General features: G+C 41.3%; 1 protein-coding gene across 1 annotated transcript in view; it reads right to left on the bottom strand.

Annotated features, from left to right (window-relative positions):
• pdgfc (platelet derived growth factor c) overlaps window positions 1–19,502 on the bottom strand; it is a 417,573-nt gene extending 398,071 nt beyond the window's left edge. Inside the window, exon 1 of the mRNA XM_060851433.1 lies at window positions 18,895–19,502. Within this exon, the coding sequence (XP_060707416.1) occupies window positions 18,895–19,003 (109 nt within the window). The 5' untranslated portion in view covers window positions 19,004–19,502. The remainder of the gene's footprint in view (window positions 1–18,894) is intronic.
• Window positions 19,503–19,721: the final 219 nt, after the last annotated feature.

The raw sequence follows: 19,721 nt of genomic DNA on the forward strand, positions 1-19,721 counted from the left end.
AAGAGACTTAGACAGAGGCATACAGGTAACATTGCACAGGGCGTAAAGAGAGAGCAGTGTTACCAAGATCAGCCTTATTTGAGGCTGGAGAATCTATTCAATAGTCTAATAATGATAGGGAAAAAGCTGTCCCTGAACACACTAGTGCATGTTTTCAGGCTTCTATCGTTTGCCTGATGGAAGAGGTTGTAGGAGATCACTACCAGGGTGGCTTGGGTCTTTGATAATGTTGGCAGCCTTTCTGCAGCAGAGAGCCATGTAAATGGAGTCCATGGATGGAAGGTTGGCTCCTGTGAAGGCTTCGGCTGTGCACATCACCCTCTATAGTTTCCTACGACCCTGGGCACAGCAGTTTCCATACCAGGCCATTAAGCACCCACACAGAATGTAGAAGTTGGTGAGAGTCTTTATGAACTTGCCAAATTTCCTAAGCTGCCTAAGGAAGAAGAGGTATTATTGTGCCTTCTTGACTGGCTACATGGGAAGACCAGGGTGTCGGTTATCATCACTCCCAGGAACTTGACACCATCCATCCTCTCGATCTCAGTTCTACTGATGAGGGCTTGTTCTACTCCTTTCCTACTAAAGTCAATGATCAATTCTTTAGTTTTGCTGATGTTGACAGAGAGGTTACTGTCATTGCACCACATCACTAAACCCTCAATCTCCCTTCTGTATTTTGATCCGATGTTGTTAGATATCCATCCCACTATGAGTGGTGTCATCAGAGAATGTATAGATGGTATTCATTCAGAATTTGGCAACATAGTCCTGGGTGTGCAGGGAATACAATGGGGGCTTGGGACGCATCCTAGGGGCCTCCAGTGCTCAGTATTAATGTGGAAGAGGTACAGTTACTTATCTTCACTGACTGCAGTCTATAAGGCAGAAAGCTGAGAATCCAATTGTGGAAGGTGGAGCTGAAACCAAGGTCACAGAGTTTTAAGAGGAGTCTGAAGGCTATAATGGTATTGAAGGCAGAGCTGCAGTCAATGAGCAGGAGTCTTGCATAGGAAACTGAATAAAGATTTGTGCACCTTGTGTCTTTCACTGTGTCTCGCACCTGCACACACACAACATGGGTGCTGGAGTAAAAATAAGCACTACCACAGTTAGGCGGTAGTGTGGGGGTTTAAAAAAAAGAAAACGAAAACGAAAAAAAATAAAAAAAATAAACAGAGGTGTTCCTTTGATGTGAAGGGCACTGCTTGTCACTGGCCACTCGGGTATTTCCTTTCTTCCTGGTGGTGAAAATTTGAATAAAGATTCATGCATCTTGTATCTTTCACTGTGTCTCACACCTCCACACACACAACGTGGGTGCTGGGGACAAAAATAAGCACTACCGCAGTTAGGCGGTAGTGTGGGGGTAATAAGAAAGAAAAGAAAAAAAATAAACACACCAAAAAAAAGAAAAATAAACAGAAGTGTTAGATGTTCACTCTGATAGCTGGCCCTGAGGAACCTGGACCATTGTGATGTACTGCTGACATTTAAATAAAGGGTGACTTGGTAACAGAATACCGGCCTCTGTGGAGTTATTTCACACACAATACTCCATACCCTCCTCACCAAAGCATGTATAACTCAGAAAGACATCCCTCCTTCTGAGCTCAAGTCAATGAAGGCTAATACATCACTACTTTCCAAATTGATTATTGCATCTGCCTGTTTACTTTTGTTGACTAATGTACAAGGACACCCAGATTCCTTTGTACATCCACATTTCCAAAACCATTACTCGTTAAATAAGATTCTGCCGTTTGGTTATTTAGAATGAAGCGCATAACTTTACATTTATTGATGTTATACTGCATCTGCCATCGATTTGGCACAAACACTAAAAGCAACATACTTCTGTGATCATAACTTTGATTTGTTCTGTCTCGAATAGTTGTCACCTCTACAAAATGGAAAGAAATCAGATTATCAATTACTATGGGGCATGGCAGTTGCCCATGTGATCTGGAGTTGTATAATTAACCTGCAGGCAAGCATAGCATTCAATTTACACACATGGTTTCACAACAGCTAACGTGATAAATGATCACATTATTAAATGATCACACATTCTATTTTGGTAATGCTGAACTTAAGTAGAAGTGTTGACCAGATTGCCAGTAAACCTACCTTCAAATATTGGCATTGAGTCGTTAACTTCCACCTGAACAGACAGACAGGATCTCAGTTTCAACTAAGTCATTACACTTCCAAAAATGTGGCAGCTGCTCAATATAAAACTCCAATGTCAGAGTAGATTACATATTTCTGGACTGAGATTTAAACATATAACCTTTTTAGATAGTTGCAAAAGAACTACTATACTGATACTAACATACTGGTTAATGCTACCACAAATGGAAAGATTGCATCCATATACTTGAGGATGCAGAATACTATACTATATTTCCAGCTGCACTGTTCTCTCTCCAAAATTACCATTAACATTATACACTTAAATATTCTCTTAATAAGATATTTATGTGCAGTGATTGCCTGTATTACCGTGATGTTTGGCACAGATGATAATTGCAAATTTGTTTCACAATTGTTCAACTTCCTAGGACAGGCAGAACATAAGTATCATACCAGGGCAGAAGTGAGTTTTTGTTTCCTTGTTTTTTTCCCTCCTCTGCTTGACATTTTGGTTGCCATAAAGCCAATTAACACTTAAAGAATAACTAAAAATTCTGCTAGATCTCACCTTTCATGCCAACACACTCAAAAACAATCATGAACAGCCAGTCCTTCAGAAAGCTACATTACAGTCTGATGTCTCCCAGCTATTTGCAATTAATTCAGCCTCTTCTGTTTGCCAACTACAAGTGGGTGAAAAAGTTTCATATTGAGGCGTACAGAAGTAGGAGCTGTGCAGATCTAAACAGTTTGAAAGGGCGATCAAAATGTTTTCTGCTATCAATTTCAGAATAAATCCTCTTCCTTCTAAATAATTTTGAGCATTGGAGGAGAAATGTTTACACTTGGCATCATGCTCCATTGTCACCCAACATGATACATCAGATGGAAGTGGAGATTCTCATTTGGCTAAATAGTTGATTCAAAAGTATAAACGTTAGCATCTTTTTCCCTGCATATACGGAAAAGATTTTTTTCACCAGGATAAACTATAACTTGTACATCACCTTTAAACCAATTTTAAAAACTGACCAAAATTACAAAATAATTCATATAATTAGTCTGGAACTTGTAAATACATTTTGCGTGCTCTGAAAATACACCTTGTAGAATCTTTTTACAAATTGAAAAATGAAATGTCTGTTAATTTCTAGGATTGCCATTAAGTAGTTGTTATAAAAGCGTATACTAATGGTCTTCAAGTTAATTTTCACCAACAAGAAAAAGTTCAAATTGCAAACCGACAAAAGATCATTTCTCGTTGATTGACGTACATTATTGTGTTGCCAATTATGACATCCCAGATGTGACAAGCTCAAATAAAAAGACTTAATGACATCATTCAGTTACCAAAAGGGATTGACATGAGTGAATTTTTCCTTTCAATTGTAATACATGAGGGGATTATGACATCATTAGCTTAACAGTCATAAGTGCTCTCTGTAAGTGGCCTCAGACCAGCTTGTTTTAATTTAGATCTTCGACAATCTTTTTCCTAACTTTGACACAATTTAAATGTTGCACTGAGGGATGGGAGGGTGTATCATGCTCCATCTGCTTTCCTTGTTGTACAATAGGCACATTCACTCTCCTCCTCAAACCCCATCAGCATCATTGTTACTGAAATCTTCAGCTGTGCATTGGATTCTGAACAGGCTTCAGCTGTGTCACAGGCTTACTACTTACACGTTCTAAACAATGAAACTGAGACTTTTTAGACCAGTTTATCATTCATAACAGTTCTTGATATGGAAATTCATGGATGAAATGCCAAACATTCTCAGTCTCAGCTTTCTGTGCCCGTACCTGTTTTGGCCTTCGCTATAATAATGCCACAGCAGAAACGGGATGAGCTTTTCAAAACATACAATTATTCCTGTTTTGTAATGCATTTCATGAACATTTGTAGCTGTTTACCTTAATTACTTGCCAGGATGCATCTGGCACATTGATGAAAGTTTTATTTGCAAACAAAATCAAAAACAGAGCCCAAGTTTGCCAGTAATCAATGTGAACTGTGATACAAGGATTCCTTCCCAGTGGGAGATTAAAAAATCAGAAAAACTGTCTTACATTTCTGTGTCTTTCTGCAGTCCCATTGAAAAGTTGGATAAAATTTCTTACCAACAATTTTCCTCTTAGTACTTGATTTTAGCCAATTCTTTTAGGGACAGATGAATTGAAATTTCCTAGTTTGATCATATCCTAGCACTGGCCTCAACTGCATGTTAGTCTTCCCCCATGTTGATCACAACTTTCTGGAGGCAGCCATTAACAGGGGGCTTCCAGAAGCAGCTTTTAAATATAGATGGTGAGATTAAGGAGCAGGTGATCTTACGAGTACTCAAAATTTAGGAAATCTATGTAGCTTTGGAAAAAAGACATTTAAAACATGCAGGATTACCACATTATTGTGCCAGCACATCCCAGCACTCCCTTACTAAAATGTGTCTTTAAGGATTCTGGGTAATCCAAGATGGAGGACTGGAAAACATTGTGGTTGTAAGAGCTGCTCCTTTTTTGAGGTATTTTAGCTGTTGGAGTTGATTTCCTAGAATTCCAGGAGCAGTAATTACTGTTCTATAAGCTGTTGCATTAGTTTGGAACTTTGTGGGGGAACAAAGACCAAAACAATGGCACCTTAAAAAGGAGGAAGAGAACAAAGGTAGAGACAAAATCATCTGTGAGAGAAAGACAGAAAGAAACTTCCACTGCTGTCTGATACAGCAGTAAATCTGCACAGCTCCTGCCTTTACTGTTTGAGTTCAAGTATTCCTGGACATCAGAGTGCATCTAAGAAAAATTAATAAACAGTGAAATCCATAGCTGACCTTGGAGGAACCTGTGTGGGAGAGCTCAAAGCACGGGAACAGATAAGTGCATGGTTTTTAAGTGTAACCTTGCTGTCTTTTATTAAAAGTGAGTAGAGTGGATTTTTTTTTGGTTATACGTATTACTGAGATTTGTGAACTGATTAAAACTAAAAAATATAAAACATAGATACTAAGTTAGCTGGAAGCACTTGTTTTTAGAGCAGTAAGACTGTGCTATTTTCTATAGATAGTTAAGGTGCAAAGATGGCCTTTAGTAGAGTGATGTGTCACATTCTGTCAGATATGGAAGAAGATTAGGAAGAATTTCCATGTTACCGATGATTATGTCTGCAATAGGTGTGCTTGGTTGCAAATCCTATCAAATTGCAAGGATCGTTTAAAGCAGCTATTAGAAGCAATGAGGAATTTATAAGAGCTAGGGGGTGTGATGGATACCAGCTATAGGAAGGGAGAAAAATCGCAGATAGTCAGATAAATGGGTTACCTCTAGGAATGGTAGGAGGGGGAAGCAGGTAGTACAGGAGTCTCCTGTGGCTATCCCCATCTCGAACAAGTCTAATGTTATGGAAATTGTAGGGGGTGATGGACTCTCGGGGAATGTAGCACGAACAGCCAAGTTTCTGGTATTGAGACTGGCTCTAATGTAGTGAGGGGTGCATCAGGTTTCAAGCAATCAATTGTGATACGCTACTCTCTCGTCAGAGGCACAGACAGATGTTTCTGCAGCCTACAGTGAGATATCAGAATGGTGTGTTACCTCCCTGGTGCCAGGATCAAGGATATCTCAGAAAAAATGCAGAATATTCTCAAAGGGGAGTAGGACCAGCAGGAGGTCATTGGAACTAATGACATAGGAAGGAAAAACAATGAGATTCTGAAGGGAGAATATAGGAAGTTAGGCAGGAATTTAAAAAGGAGGTCCTCGAGAGTAATAATCTCTGGAGTATTCCTGGTGCATCAAGCTCGTGAGAATAGGAATAGGAGGATAGAGCAAATGAATGAGTGGCTGAGGAGCTTGTGCAGGGGAGAAGGGTTCACATTGTTGGATTATTGAAATCTCTTCTGGGGTAGAAGTGACTGGTGTAGGAAGGACAGAATGCACCGGAATTGGAAAGGGACTAACATACTGACAGGGAGAGTTGCTAGAGCAGGTTGGGAGAATTTAACTTAGGGAGATAGAGAGGGAAGAGATCAGTCTGAGACTGGTACAGTTGGGGAAAGGAGAAAGTCAAACAGTGAGGGCAGGCAGGAACAAAGCAGAGAGCGAGGTAAATTAAACTGCATTTATTTCAATGCAAGGGGCCTAACAGGGAATGCAGATGAACTAAGGTTATGGTTGGGAACAGGGCTCAGGGATGGACAGATCTGGCAGCGTAATGTTCCAGGATACAAATGCTATAGGAAGGATAGAAAGGGTGGGGCAAGAGAGAAAGGGAGAGTGGTGTTTTTGATAAGGGACAACATTACAGCTGTACAGAGGGATGATATTCCTGGGAATACATCCAGGAAAATTATTTTGGTGGAACTGAGAAATAAGAAAGGGATGATCACCATATTGGGAATGTATTATAGACATCCCAATAGTCAGCAGGAAATTGAGAAACACGGGGCAACTTTTCACACAGAGGGTGGTATATGTATGGAATGAGCTGCCAGAGGAAGTGGTACAATTATGACATTTAAGAGGCATTTGGATGGGTATATGAATAGGAAGGGTTTGGAGGGATATGGGCCGGGTGGTGGCAGGTGGGAATAGATTGGGTTGGGATATCTGGTCGGCATGGACGAGTTGGACCGAAGGGTCTGTTTCCATGCTGTACATCTCTATGACTCTATCTGTAAGAATAATAGGCTGGGGCTGCCATTGTATTAAGGGTTGAGATGGAGAGGAGTTTGTTAAGTGTGTACAAGAAAACTTTCTGATTCACTGTGTAGGTGTACCTCCTGGAGAAGGTGCAAAACTCAATCTATTATTGGGAAATAAGGCAGGGCAGGTGACTGAGGTGTCAATGGGAGAACACTTTGGGGCCAGCGACCACAATTCTATTAGTTTTAACGTAGTGATGGAAAAAGGAAAGGCAGGATCTAAAAGTTAAAGTTCTAAATTGAAGGAAGGCCAATTTTGACAGTAAAAAAAGCCTGATTGGGTGCAGATGTTCGCAGGTAAAGGGACAGCTGGAAAATGGGAAGCCTTCAGAAATGAGTCAACGAGAGTCCAGAGTTTCTATGTTCCTGTTAGGGAGAAAGGCAAGGCTGGTAGGTGTAGTGAATGGTGAATGATGAGAGAAATTGAGGTTTTGGTCAAGGAAAAAAAAGGAAGCATGTGTCAGGTATAGACAGGCTAGATCAAGTGAATCCTTAGAGTATAAAGGCAGTAGGAGTATACTTAAGAAGGAGATCAGGAGGGCAAAAAGGGGACATGAGATAGCTTCGGCAAATAGGAATAAGGAGAATCCAAAGGGACTTTATAAATACATTAAGGACAAAAGGGAAACTAGGGAGAGAATAGGGCCCCTCAAAGATCAGAAAGGCAGCCTATGTGTGGAGTCGCACAATATGGGGATGATACTAAATGAGTATTTTGCATCAGTGTTTATTGTGGAGAAGGACATGGATGATATAGAATGTGGGGAAATAGATGGTGACATCGTGAAAAATGTCCACATTACCAAGGAGGTGCTGCTGGATGTCTTAAAATGCACAAATGTGGATAAGTCCCCAGAACCTGAACCCTAGAATTCTGTGGGAAGCTAGGGAAGTGATTGCTGGGCCCCTTGCTAGGATATTCAGATCAGCAATAGTCACAGGTGAGGTACCAGAAGTCTGGAGGTTGGCTAACGTGCTGCCACTAATTAAGAAAGGTAGTAAGGAAAAGCCAGGGAACTATAGATCAGTGAGCCTGACATCGGTGGTGGGCAGTTGCTGGAGGGAATCCTGAGGGACAGGATGTACATGTATTTGGAAAGGCAAGGACTGATTAGGGATAGTCAACATGGCTTTGTGCATGGGAAATCATGTCTCACTAACTTGACTGAGTTTTTTCAAGAAGTAACGAAGAGGATTGATGAAGGCAAAGTGGTGAATGTGCTTTAAATGGACTTCAGTAAGGCGTTTGATAAGGTAGACCGGTTAGCAAGGTTAGATGACATAGAATATAGGGAGAACTAGCTATTTGGAAACAGAATGGCTCCAAGGTGGTGGTGGAGAGTTGTTTTTCAGAATGCAAGCCTGTGACCAGTGGAGTGCCACAAGGTTCAGTGCAGGGTCCACAGCTTTTTTGTCATTTAAATAAATGATTTGGATGCAAGCATAGGAGGTATAGCTAGCAAATTTGCAGATGACACCAAAATTGGAGGTGTAGCGGACCGCAAAGAAGGTTACCTCAGAATACAAAAGGGATCTTGATCAGATGGGCCAATGGGCTGAGGAAGGGCAGATGGAATTTAGTTTAGATAAATGTGAGGTGCTGCATTTTGGAAAGGCAAATCAGGGCAGAACTTATACACTTAATGGTAAGGTCCTGGGGAATGTTGCAGAACAAAGAGACCTTGGAGTACAGGTTCATAGCTCCTTGAAAGTGGAGTTGCAAGTAGTTAGGATAATGAAGAAGGAGATTAGTATACTTTCCTTTATTGGTGGGAGCATTGAGTATAGGAGTTGGGAGGTCAATTTGTAGTTGTACAGGACTTTGATTAGGTCACTTTTGGAATATTGTGTGCAATTCTGCTGTTCCTCCTCTCGAAAAGATGTTGTGAAACTTGAAAGGGTTCAGATAAGATTTACAAGGATGTTGCCAGGGTTGGAGGATTTGAGTTACAGGGAGAGGTTGAATAGGCTGGGGCTGTTTTCCCTGGAGCGTCGGAAGCTGAAGGGTGACCTTATAGAGGTTTATAAAATCATGAGGGGCGTGGATAGGATAAATACACAAGGTCATTTCTCTGGGTTGGGGGGTGGGTAGTGAAAAACTAGAGGGCATATGCTTAAGGTGAGAGGGGAAATATTTCAAAGGGACCTAAGGGACAACATTTTCTACGCAGAGGGTGGTGTGTGTACGCCAGAGGAAGTGGTGGAGACTGGTACATTGACAGTAATTAAAAGGGATCTGGATGGGTATATGAATAGGAAGGGTTTAGAGGAACATAGGCCAAGGGCTGACAAATGGGACCAGATTAATTTAGGATATCTGGTCAGCATGGACAAGTTAGACCAAAGGGTCTGTTTCTGTTCTATACATCTCTGTGACTCTATGACTGAGAAAAGGTGTCGATGCCCCAATTGCCCAATCTCCGTTGTTGGGTTAAGCACTGAGCTCCGACTTGAGCAGCGGACCCATCCACTGTCAATAAAGTCCTGATGGTGTGCTATCACCTTTTCCCCCAGGTGGTACATTCATGTGTCTGAATTGGTGCACAGCACAGACAGGTGGCTGCCATTTTATGATATGGCAACCAAGTTTACATTCCAAGTAACTTCTGGACACTAGGACATCAATTAATTGAGTTACTTTCATTTTCCTTATTATATTAAAGACTGCAGGTAGGATCACCATAGCCTCGCACAATGGCAGTGGAAGACAATTGAGGGTAGATTTTGAAATGTAGGGAATATTGTTTGAAATACTGGTTTTGTGATAAAATTGAAGTGGTATTGTAAGTTAATTTGGAACACCAATATCCCACATTTTGAACAGATGCACACGACTTATGAACTCTCATTTTCCCCAGGTACTGAGATAGATGAAAACTGTAGGTTTTCTCAGATAGAAGTGCAAAAACCAAATGTAGAATCCCTTGGGATTATCTACATACACCTTCTGCAGTTGTTGCAGAACCATTGGCAGCCACTTACAAATAGACAGCCTGTCTGGCTTCTCAATTACAGAATATATTTGTCATGGGGAGACCTTAATAATAACGACATTATTTACACTTCTGAAACAAAGGAAATACTGAAGTCTGCAGCATTCTCAAGGGCATGTGTAAGAAAATGCATTATTTCTTGCTGATATATTACTGCATTCTTTAATTGTTTGAATCGATCTGGTCATTTAGTCAGTCAGTTCCCCCAGTGGAACAGGTTGTGGAGTTTAGTTTCACAATTTCCTCGTTAAAACTAATGTTAATGCCATAGTATTTCCCCGTGCATGTTTGAGCAGTGAAATTTGAATGTCTGCATTTAGTAAGCATAATGTTAATAAGAGCAACTGTCAAAAATGTTGTTTTTCCAATATATTTTGTTTCTGGTGATCAACCTCTCCTATATCCTATTGGGCAGGATTTTAAAAGTGATTAGTAAATTGTGAAGTACTTTGGAATGTCATGTGAATGTAAAAGGCACAATACAAATCCAAGTCCTTTCTTCTTTTAAAGCATTGCGTTTGTGGCTTCCCCATTCAGCAACTGACAAAACCACTAAACTGACACTCACATCCAAAACTTAAGAGCAACTACTTGAGGTGACATTCATTCCATCCATTTAAGGGAGGAAATATTGAAAGGTCCCTGATAACACCTACTGTGTTAACAGATGGCTCATCAAAAGGTAGGCTTCCTCTTTCAAAGATGACGAGTTACAAATCTTACAACTATTGACACAATAGCATCATTATTTCAACTCATCAGAAACCAATAAAAACATTAATTCTACAGTAAGATAGGTGCTGCATTATCATACTGCAAATGTAGTGAAGTGTTCAATAGTGCAAGAAGGCCTTCACTGAGGATACAGTGTGCCATGACTTCAGTATACAGGCAGATGCAGACTCCTCTGACTCACGTTAGCAGGAAAACCACCAATGAACAAGTAGCTTTCCCTTTGCCCATGCATTTATTTAGCCACTTTGTTCCTAATGAAAAATGACAGGAGCTTAAAATATTTGTTTATACAGGCAGGAAAGCAGTCTGTACAAAAGCCTGCAAAATGGTTTATGTTGTATTCTAAAAAAAGGACTTCTGGCTAAATTTAAGATTTCCTAATTTTACACATGGTAATTAACATTACACTACAGTTCACCAAGGCACTCTGAAATGTGAAACTCTTTTTTGGTTGAAGTATGAATGAATGAATTATTGCTAACAACAAACACAGAATTCTGGAGGAACTCAGCAGATCTGGCAGCATCTGTGGAGAGAGAGAAAGAGAGCTAACATTTTGAGTCCAGTATGATTATTCACTGGAACATGCTTCATTCCTGTCTCCTCTTGCTGCTCCTTTCTCCATCTTGCATGCCATGGGAAAGATAGAAAGGGATCAGAATGGTGACCACAAGCAAGATGGTCAAGGATTGAGACAAAGGTACTGTTTCGAACAGCAAGAAGGTTGCCAGCAGACAGGGAGTGAGGTGGCTAGATGTTGGAGGTAGGGTGAGGACCAGAAGGCAGCCAATGTTCATTGATGCTGAAGTTACTGTGGCATCACTGATAGTGACCACATGCAGATTAAGGCATTTCCTAAGGTTGCAGTGTCAGCCAAAAGTGAAGCATGGAAAAAGAAATGCATTGCTCAAGAAGCTTATAATGATGGGATAAGATGAAGTAGGGGAAGAATTTAAAGAAAAGAAATTTGAATTAAATTAGGACAGCAAACCAATGTTAAAGAGCAAGAAAGGGATGGTAGATTTGTTACATCTAACCTGGGAAAAGATGCAGTCGGATATAATTTATGTAAATTGGAGTCAACATCAAAGCCAGATAGGAAGCTAGTTGAGAGTATTATGAAAGCTCCAGAGCTGACCAGATCAAATAAGCATTTCAGCAGATCTGATGGATATAGGTGTGGCTCATGTACCATCTTGCTGATCAATAAATGTGAGATTTGAAATAAAGATGCCAAGGTCTTGCATTCTCTAGTTCAACATCAGCAAATATAGCTGGATGTGGTTCTGTTGTTACCATGTCTTGCTCAAGGTGGAGGGCACAACTGGGAAATATGTAGGCACAAAAATTGTTCAAGGTGAAAATATTTGTGGCCAAACTAATTGGTGAAGGCACAGAGCTACATGATATTAGCATATCTACGAAAGCTGAACCTGTAACTTTAATGTCACCAAGAAACTGCACATTGCTGAGGAAGAGGCAAGGAGAGGAAAAAAGAAGCACAATCACATTAAACACCTCATTGCAGTCAAGGAGATCAAATCAAATTGATGCACTGCCCAGTTAGATAAGACGTTATCTTTTATGATGAATGTTTTGAAGCTGTGAGCAGAGTAGGAGCTAAATTGAAATGATAATAATGCAGTTTTGCAAGAAATGGTGCAAATCTGTGAAACCTAGGAAGTTTAGAACTTGGCTACTGAACACATTGCATTTCTCAAAAAGACATTTCAAGGTGGATTTCTCCATGCAGTCCTGCAGAAAGGCCAAAATGTATCACAGTGACCATTGAGATTTTCATCATATCACATTGATCAAAGAAATGCTGGTCATAGCATTTCTAAAAAGTGGCTACTGATCTAGTACAGTAAGAATGTAGTTTAGAAAAATGCATAATGAAAATTTCCAGCACAATCAAACCATAAGACATTAGATTAGATTAGATTACTTAGAGAGTGTGGAAACAGGCCCTTCGGCCCAACAAGTCCACACCGACCCGCCGAAGCGCAACCCACCCATTCCCGTACATTTACCCCTTACCTAACACTAGGGGCAATTTAGCATGGCCAATTCACCTGATCTGCACATCTTTGGACTGTGGGACGAAACCGGAGCACCCGGAGGAAACCCACGCAGACACGGGGAGAATGTGCAAACTCCACACAGTCAGTCACGTGAGTCGGGAATTGAACCCGGGTCTCTGGCACTGTGGGGCAGCAGTGCTTGCCACTGTGCTGCCCACCAATAAGTGGCAAAGGAGCAGAAATTAGGTCATTCAGCCCATTGAGTCTGCTTTGCAATTCAATCATGGCTGATACACAATAATGACATGCAGATGTTAGAATAAAGGAAACAAAGTTTTGGATGAGCTCAGATTAATTGTGGATAAAAGGATAAGTGTTTGGCCTAGAAAGCATTGGAATAAGTAAAATCTGGATGACTAAAGCATTGTCAAGGGCTTCAGCAGCTTATGGGCTGCTGAGGTGAGAGGAGAAGATAGCAATGATTGTGTGCTAACAGTGTGTTTGCTGAGGTCTTGGGTTCCTAATCTATCAATGCTTAGATACATAATACTTTCAACCATGGGTTAAAATTCCTCCACAGCCCTGCACTTCTTTAACTCTGTAGCCTCCAAAGATTCTGACCTCTTGAGGATTCAATCTCTTTCCTCTCCTATTACAGATTAACAATTTGGCCTTGAACGTGGAGAGAACAATTGGGAAATGTGTAGACACAAAAAATGGTAATGTAGTGGACAGTGTTGATGATAGCTGTAAGCTAGGGAATGATATAGATGTCTTGGTGGAGTGGGTGGGAAAGTTTTAACTCTAATAAGTGTGAGGTAATGTATTTAGGGAGGTCAAACAGTAAAAAGGAATACACAATAAATGAGAATATACTGAGAGGGGTAAATGAAGTGAGAGATCTTGGCATGCAAATGCATAGGTCCCTATAAGTAGTAATACAGTCATTTAAGGTTGTAAAGAAGGCATATGGAACTGGTCTCCTTCATTGGCAGAGGAATAGAATTCAGGGATATAATGAAGAACCATATAAGACACTGATAAAACCACAAGTTGTGCAGTTCTGGTCACCACATTAGAGGAAAAACGTAATAGCCCTGGAGAGAGTGCAAAGAGTATTTACTTCAATATTGCCAGGGCTGGAGAATTGTAGCCACGAGAAGATATTGGAGGTTGGGGTTATTTTCCTTGGAACAAAGAAGGCGAGGGACGACATGATTGAAATGTACAAAATTGTGAGAGGTAGAGATAAAATAGATTGGAGGAGAGAGTTCCCTTAGCAAAGAGTTCAAAAACCATGGGTCATAAATTCTAACCAAGTGGTAGAAGAATTAGAGGAGACAAGAGAAAAACTTTTTTTACGCAGAGGGTGGTGAGTGTCTGGAGGTTGCTGCATGAGTTGGTAGTGGAAGCAGAGACCCTTTTACTTTTTTGAAAAATGCCTGGATGACCACCTTAAACTGTAAACGGCAGACTATGGGCTGCAGGGAGATTGGATTAGAAAGGGCATCTGGGTGTCTTCGGGTCAGAATGGACAAAATTGACTGAGTGGCCCCTTTCTATGATTCTATGGTGCTATTCACATTCTCTTTCCTTTAAGGCACCACCTAAGAACTCACCCATTTGTCCAAACATTCAATTTGCTTGTTTTAAATCTAGCACAGTACTAAATTTGTCTGATAACATACCTACGAGGTGCTTTTGTGATGTTTTACTACATGAAATGTGCTATTTAAATTTGCTGTTTTATAAATCACAGCAATCAGTTCTGTCGCAGCAACAATGATTGAGAAAAATGTGAAGGAGTAAAATATATTTGTGCTTCCTACATTTACAACAGGAATTACACTTCAAAAAGGTACTTCAATGGTTGTAAAGCATTTTAGGACAAACTTTGAACAGATCAAGCAACTCGAAACTGGGCATTCATGAGGTACTTCAGTACAATCTGCAGTCTCTTGGCTCAGCATATCCTCCACTCAACTGCTACCAGCAACCTGGTGCATCTACCAAACAGAATGGACAGAAGTGATAGACAGAGCTAAATAATCTCACAACAAACAGAAGAGTCTTGCCTCATCCAGTTGTGAATGGTGGTGGACAATCAAACAACTCACCGGAGGAAACTCCACAAATATTGCCATCCTCAATGATGTAAAAGTCCAACATATCAGTGCAAAACACAAGCCTGAAGCATTCACTGGAATCTTCAACCAGAAGTGCCAAGTGGGTGATCAAATTGGCCTCCTTCAGTTATCCCAATGTCACCAATACTTGGTAGTTTAGCCATGGGAAAATGCAGGGAGAGCAGAGGGTGGTGGGATGACCTTCAGAGGTTTGGTGTGGTCCCAATGGGCCAAATAGCTGTAGGGATTCTATGAAGTGATTGCAAGCACTGGATATTGAAAAACCTATGAACCGTGACAACATTCCAGCAATAGTACGGATAGCTTGTGCTCCAGAATTTGCGTTCCCCTAGCCAAGCTCTTCCAATACAGTTACAACACTGGTGTTTATCCATCAATGAGGAAAACTGCCCAAATCCAACTAGGCCAATTACCATCCCATCAGTCTGATTAGATTCCCTAGTGTGGAAACAGGCCCTTCGGCCCAACAAGTCCACACCAACCCATTTCCCTCTGACTAATGCACCTAAACTGCAGGCAATTTAGAATGGCCAATTCACCTGACCTGCACATCTTTGTGGCTGCGGGATGAAACTGGAGCACTCAGAGGAAACCCACATAGACACAGGGAGAACGCGCAAACTCCACATAGACAGACAGTCACTCAAGGCTGGAATCAAACCCGGGTCCCTGGCACTGTGAGGCAGCAGTGCTAACCACTGAGCCAACGTGCCGCCTTGCAGTCTACAGTCAATAATTAATAAAGTGATGGAAGGTGTCATCAACAGTGCTATCAAGCAGCACGTTCTCAGCAATATCCAGCTCAGTGATATCAAGTTTGGGTTCTGCCAGCACCATTCAACTCCTGACCTCATTATAGCCTTGGTTCAAACATGGACAAAAGAGGTAAATGCTAGAGGTGAGGTGAGAGCAACTGCACTTGACATCAAGGCTGCAGTCAACTAAGTGTGGCATCAAGGAACTCGAGCAAAAGTGGAATCAATGAGTATCAGGGCAAACTCTCTGTTGGATAGAATCATATCTGGCACAGAAGAAGATGGTTTTATTTGTTGGAGGTCAGTGATCTCAGCTCCAGGACACCTCTGCAGGAGTTCCTCAGGGTAGTGTCCAATGCCCAACCATCTTCAGCTGCTTCACCAGTGACTTTCCCTCCATCATAAATCCAAAGTGGGGAGGTTCACCAATAACTCACAACCCCATGGATAATGAAGCAATCCATATTCAAATGTATCAAGATCAGAACATTATCCAGGCTTTAGCTGAGAAGTGGCAAGTAACATTTGCATCACACAACTGCCAAGCAATTCATGTCTCTAATAAGAGGCAATCCAACTTCCTCCTCTTAAGATTCAGTGGTGTTACCATCTCCCACTATCAACATTCTTGGGGTCAGCATTGACCAGAAACTCAAGTGGACTCACCACATAAACACAGTATGCACAAGTGGGTCAAAGGCTAGGAATACTGCTGCAAGTAACTCACATCCTGAATCGTCAAAGCCTCTTCATCATCTACAAGACACAGTTAGGATTATGGTGAAATACTCCCCACTTGCCCGATGCAGCTCCAACAGCTCAAGAAATTTGACACCATCCAGGACAAAGCAGCCCACTTGATTAGCACCACATCCACTCCATCACCACTAATGGTCAGTACAGCACTGTGTACTCTTTCCAAGATGCACTGCAGAAATTCATCAAAGATCCTTTGAAAACACATTCTGAACCCATGATCACTTCCATCTAGAAAGACAAGGGCAGCAGATATATGGGAACTTCACGACCTCCAAAGTTCCACTCCACTCACCAGCCTGACTTGGAAATATATCACCATTCCTTCACTGTCACTAGGTCAAAATCCTGGAATTCCCAACCTAAGGGCATTGCGGATTGCCCCCTATATCACTTGGACTGCATTGAATTCAAGAAGGCAGCTCACCAGCACCTTCTAAGGGCAAAAATGACTTAAAATACATCTCAAGCTCATGGAAGTTGCTTTGTGTGGTAAAGGCAAGACTCATGTTTCTTTTAACTAAAGTACAAGTAATTCTCTCTTTAAAAAAGTGTATTAAAATATCACTATAACTTCAAATATATTTGGTTTCTTGTTTATCAAGCACAATATAGATATATAGTAGAATTATAAACACAAAGAATTGCAGATAATGAAAATCTGAAACAAAGACAGACAGTGCTGGAGACACCCAACAGACTGTTTCTGACAAAGGCTCACTGGACTCAAAACATTAACTTCATTTTTATTTAAACGGATACAATACTATTAGAGCTGCTGTGTTTCTCCAGCATATTCTGTTTGTTTCAGATAGTAGAGTTTTTGTCTCTTATCTTTTCTCCTTACAGATGCTGACTGGCCTAGCTCTGCCATTTGGTATTTTATTATTGAATCTAAGCTTTCCAACATATGTATTTGAGTTTTATATTTTAAGTGCAGTATATGAGTGGTCTGAACACATTAAATTCAACAACAGTCACATCCGACTTAATCAACATCTAAATCTAATAACTAGCGAATGTTCAAAAACATTTGTTGCAATATGTTCCTATAAATTACACAGTTTGATATTCCATACAGCAAAAGTCAAGTGTTATTCCGTGGTGCAGCAGTGCTTTGAACTGAAGCTGTCCATTTGTGGGCTATTGTTGTGCACTGACCAGTGCCAGCTCCCTGGACCACACCCAATGCTGAAATACCCACGGAGAAAGTTCCCCATTCTTGAGCCTGGTCCACACGCTGAACATGAATACCCAGTGTTCCTCGCTTTCAGACATAAAGTAATGCTTTCACGGTTTTACTTTTCAAACAAATGCTAGGCTTCTAAAGCATGAAATCCTTTTGATGTGATCCTGTGATCTCAGCTGCAAATTGTTATACAAAATGTAGGAGATTCTGTCATGTCCATAAATCTGGTTACACGGGGGCATATTTATGTACTCATTAAAGTAATCTCAACCTTTATTTCGAGTCTGCGCTGGATTATTCTAAACATTTCTCATTGAGGGGGATGGACACCTTTTTAAAAAAACATAGGAATGTCATGCTTTGCTTCTTTTTTATTAGCTAGTCGAGGTTGTAATCTAAAACTGTCAAGTCCCAAAGCTATATAATTAAGTAGTAATGTATGGGAATTGAGAGTGAGTTTATCACAGCCTTGAACGTACCGAGCTTTGTTTTGCTGGGAAAGCTGGGCACCTTCAGCAAAGCACCTTCACCTTCTCCACTTCGATTTTAAAAACACAACGCTATGTTTAGGGTTGCAGACAAAAAAAAATACTTGCCATAATTTCCATCCAATTAGAGTCACAATGCAGGGACACCGGTGGCTTAACATGGCTTTAGGAAATCGAACACGGATAGATGATTTCGCAATGTGAGAGTGACACTCAGCAAATTGGCGAAAACTTTGATAGGGTGTACAAGGAAAAAAAGTGCCCAAGCAACACTGAATGCAAAAGGCAGAAACACGATGGGCCAAATGGTTCCCTCTGCGCAGTAAAAAAGCGAAAGTTTATAGAGTCGTTGTGTGAGTGCACAATAACTCTCAAGATGCGATGGTTATGGCTTTGTAAGGGCTGATGGCGATATGTCAGTGCTCTTTTGGTCGCTTTCATTGGCTCTTCCAACTTGTTCGGGCTGTGAGGCCAGCTTTGTTAATGGTGCTCTTTGATCAGCGCCTGACTGCCTGCAGGTGCCAGATGTCATCGCATTTTTACAAGCAGCGTGTCTCAGCGCTTAAAAACACACACACACACACACATCAGCCCTACTGCAGAAGCACTCGATTGGAAACTTACGATCTTCCTGAAGATCGAAACATTAAAAAAAAACAGAATGAGGGATACACAGCCAGAACCGTCCCGGCCAGGCGTCATGTATTCAATCAGAACTCGGCTGCAGGTTTTCAGAGATGGGAAAGGATTCAGAAGCAAGGTTGTTCTGACAGCGGGCAACCCCACATTTTCCTACTAAATAAAACAATATCCCTGCCAGGGCCAGGATCCCCGAAGTTCTGAAATGCTTTCGCCTGTGTGTATTGAAATCCATACCTGGAAGCAGTGGCCAGTGAGCGAAGCTAGAAAGGAAACACGAATTGCAAACTCAATCTCTCCGCATCAACGGGAGAAAGTACAGACACACTTACCGTTCTGCTCCTTGTTACTTGATGGCTGGATCTTGTTGATTTGGGCTTCCGATCCATGATGGCGGAAGTGGAGAGCCGATATTAGCAGTAAGACTAATGACAAGGACATTTGGGGCAGAGTGGTTGCACGCTATCAGGGCCAGAGCAGACAAACAAGCGCTGGGCTTCTTCACACGGACTCACTCACAGCCGCCGCTCCTACCATGAAGGATGCGGAGGGCAGGGATCCTGATGTGCCAGCATTTCCACCAGATAATCACACAGTGGCTTCCACATTCCGATCCACAGCACTCCCTTCTCTCTCCAACGTGCCCCGATCGCACTTATCTACTCAATGGCTTAATGTAAGGCGGAAAAAAAAATGACAGACGCTTATGCCAGAGCCGAAGGTCTGTTTTAAAGGCGCAGCCAAGGACTTACGCACACCTGTCAACTTTTATAAACTTTCCAGCGTTTTTTTTTCGAAACGAGAAAAAGCTTATAAGTATAAATTGATGCTCTTTGCCTGCCTTCTCCTGACACTGTCTGATAGTGCAAGAAGTTTTCTGCTCGAACAAACGTTTTGGAGAAATTACTTTAAAAGGTAGTTGACCAGCGAACAGCTGGATTCTATTATTCCCGGGTACTTTCAAGTGGCTTTTTCTTCCTTTAAAACAAAACACAGAAAAGGGGCTGATCTAAGATTTTTTTTCTCTCTCTCTCTCCCTTGACGTCAGCTAAAAACACACCAAAAAAAAACTTCCAAGGGCTGCCTGTTGCCGTGTGCAGCGAAAGGTTACAGTTAAACACATTTAATGCTCCCACCAGCCCCTACTACAAGCCGCACC

This window comes from Hemiscyllium ocellatum, chromosome 36 (genome assembly GCF_020745735.1).
Source record: "Hemiscyllium ocellatum isolate sHemOce1 chromosome 36, sHemOce1.pat.X.cur, whole genome shotgun sequence".
Classification (NCBI taxonomy): domain Eukaryota; kingdom Metazoa; phylum Chordata; class Chondrichthyes; order Orectolobiformes; family Hemiscylliidae; genus Hemiscyllium; species Hemiscyllium ocellatum.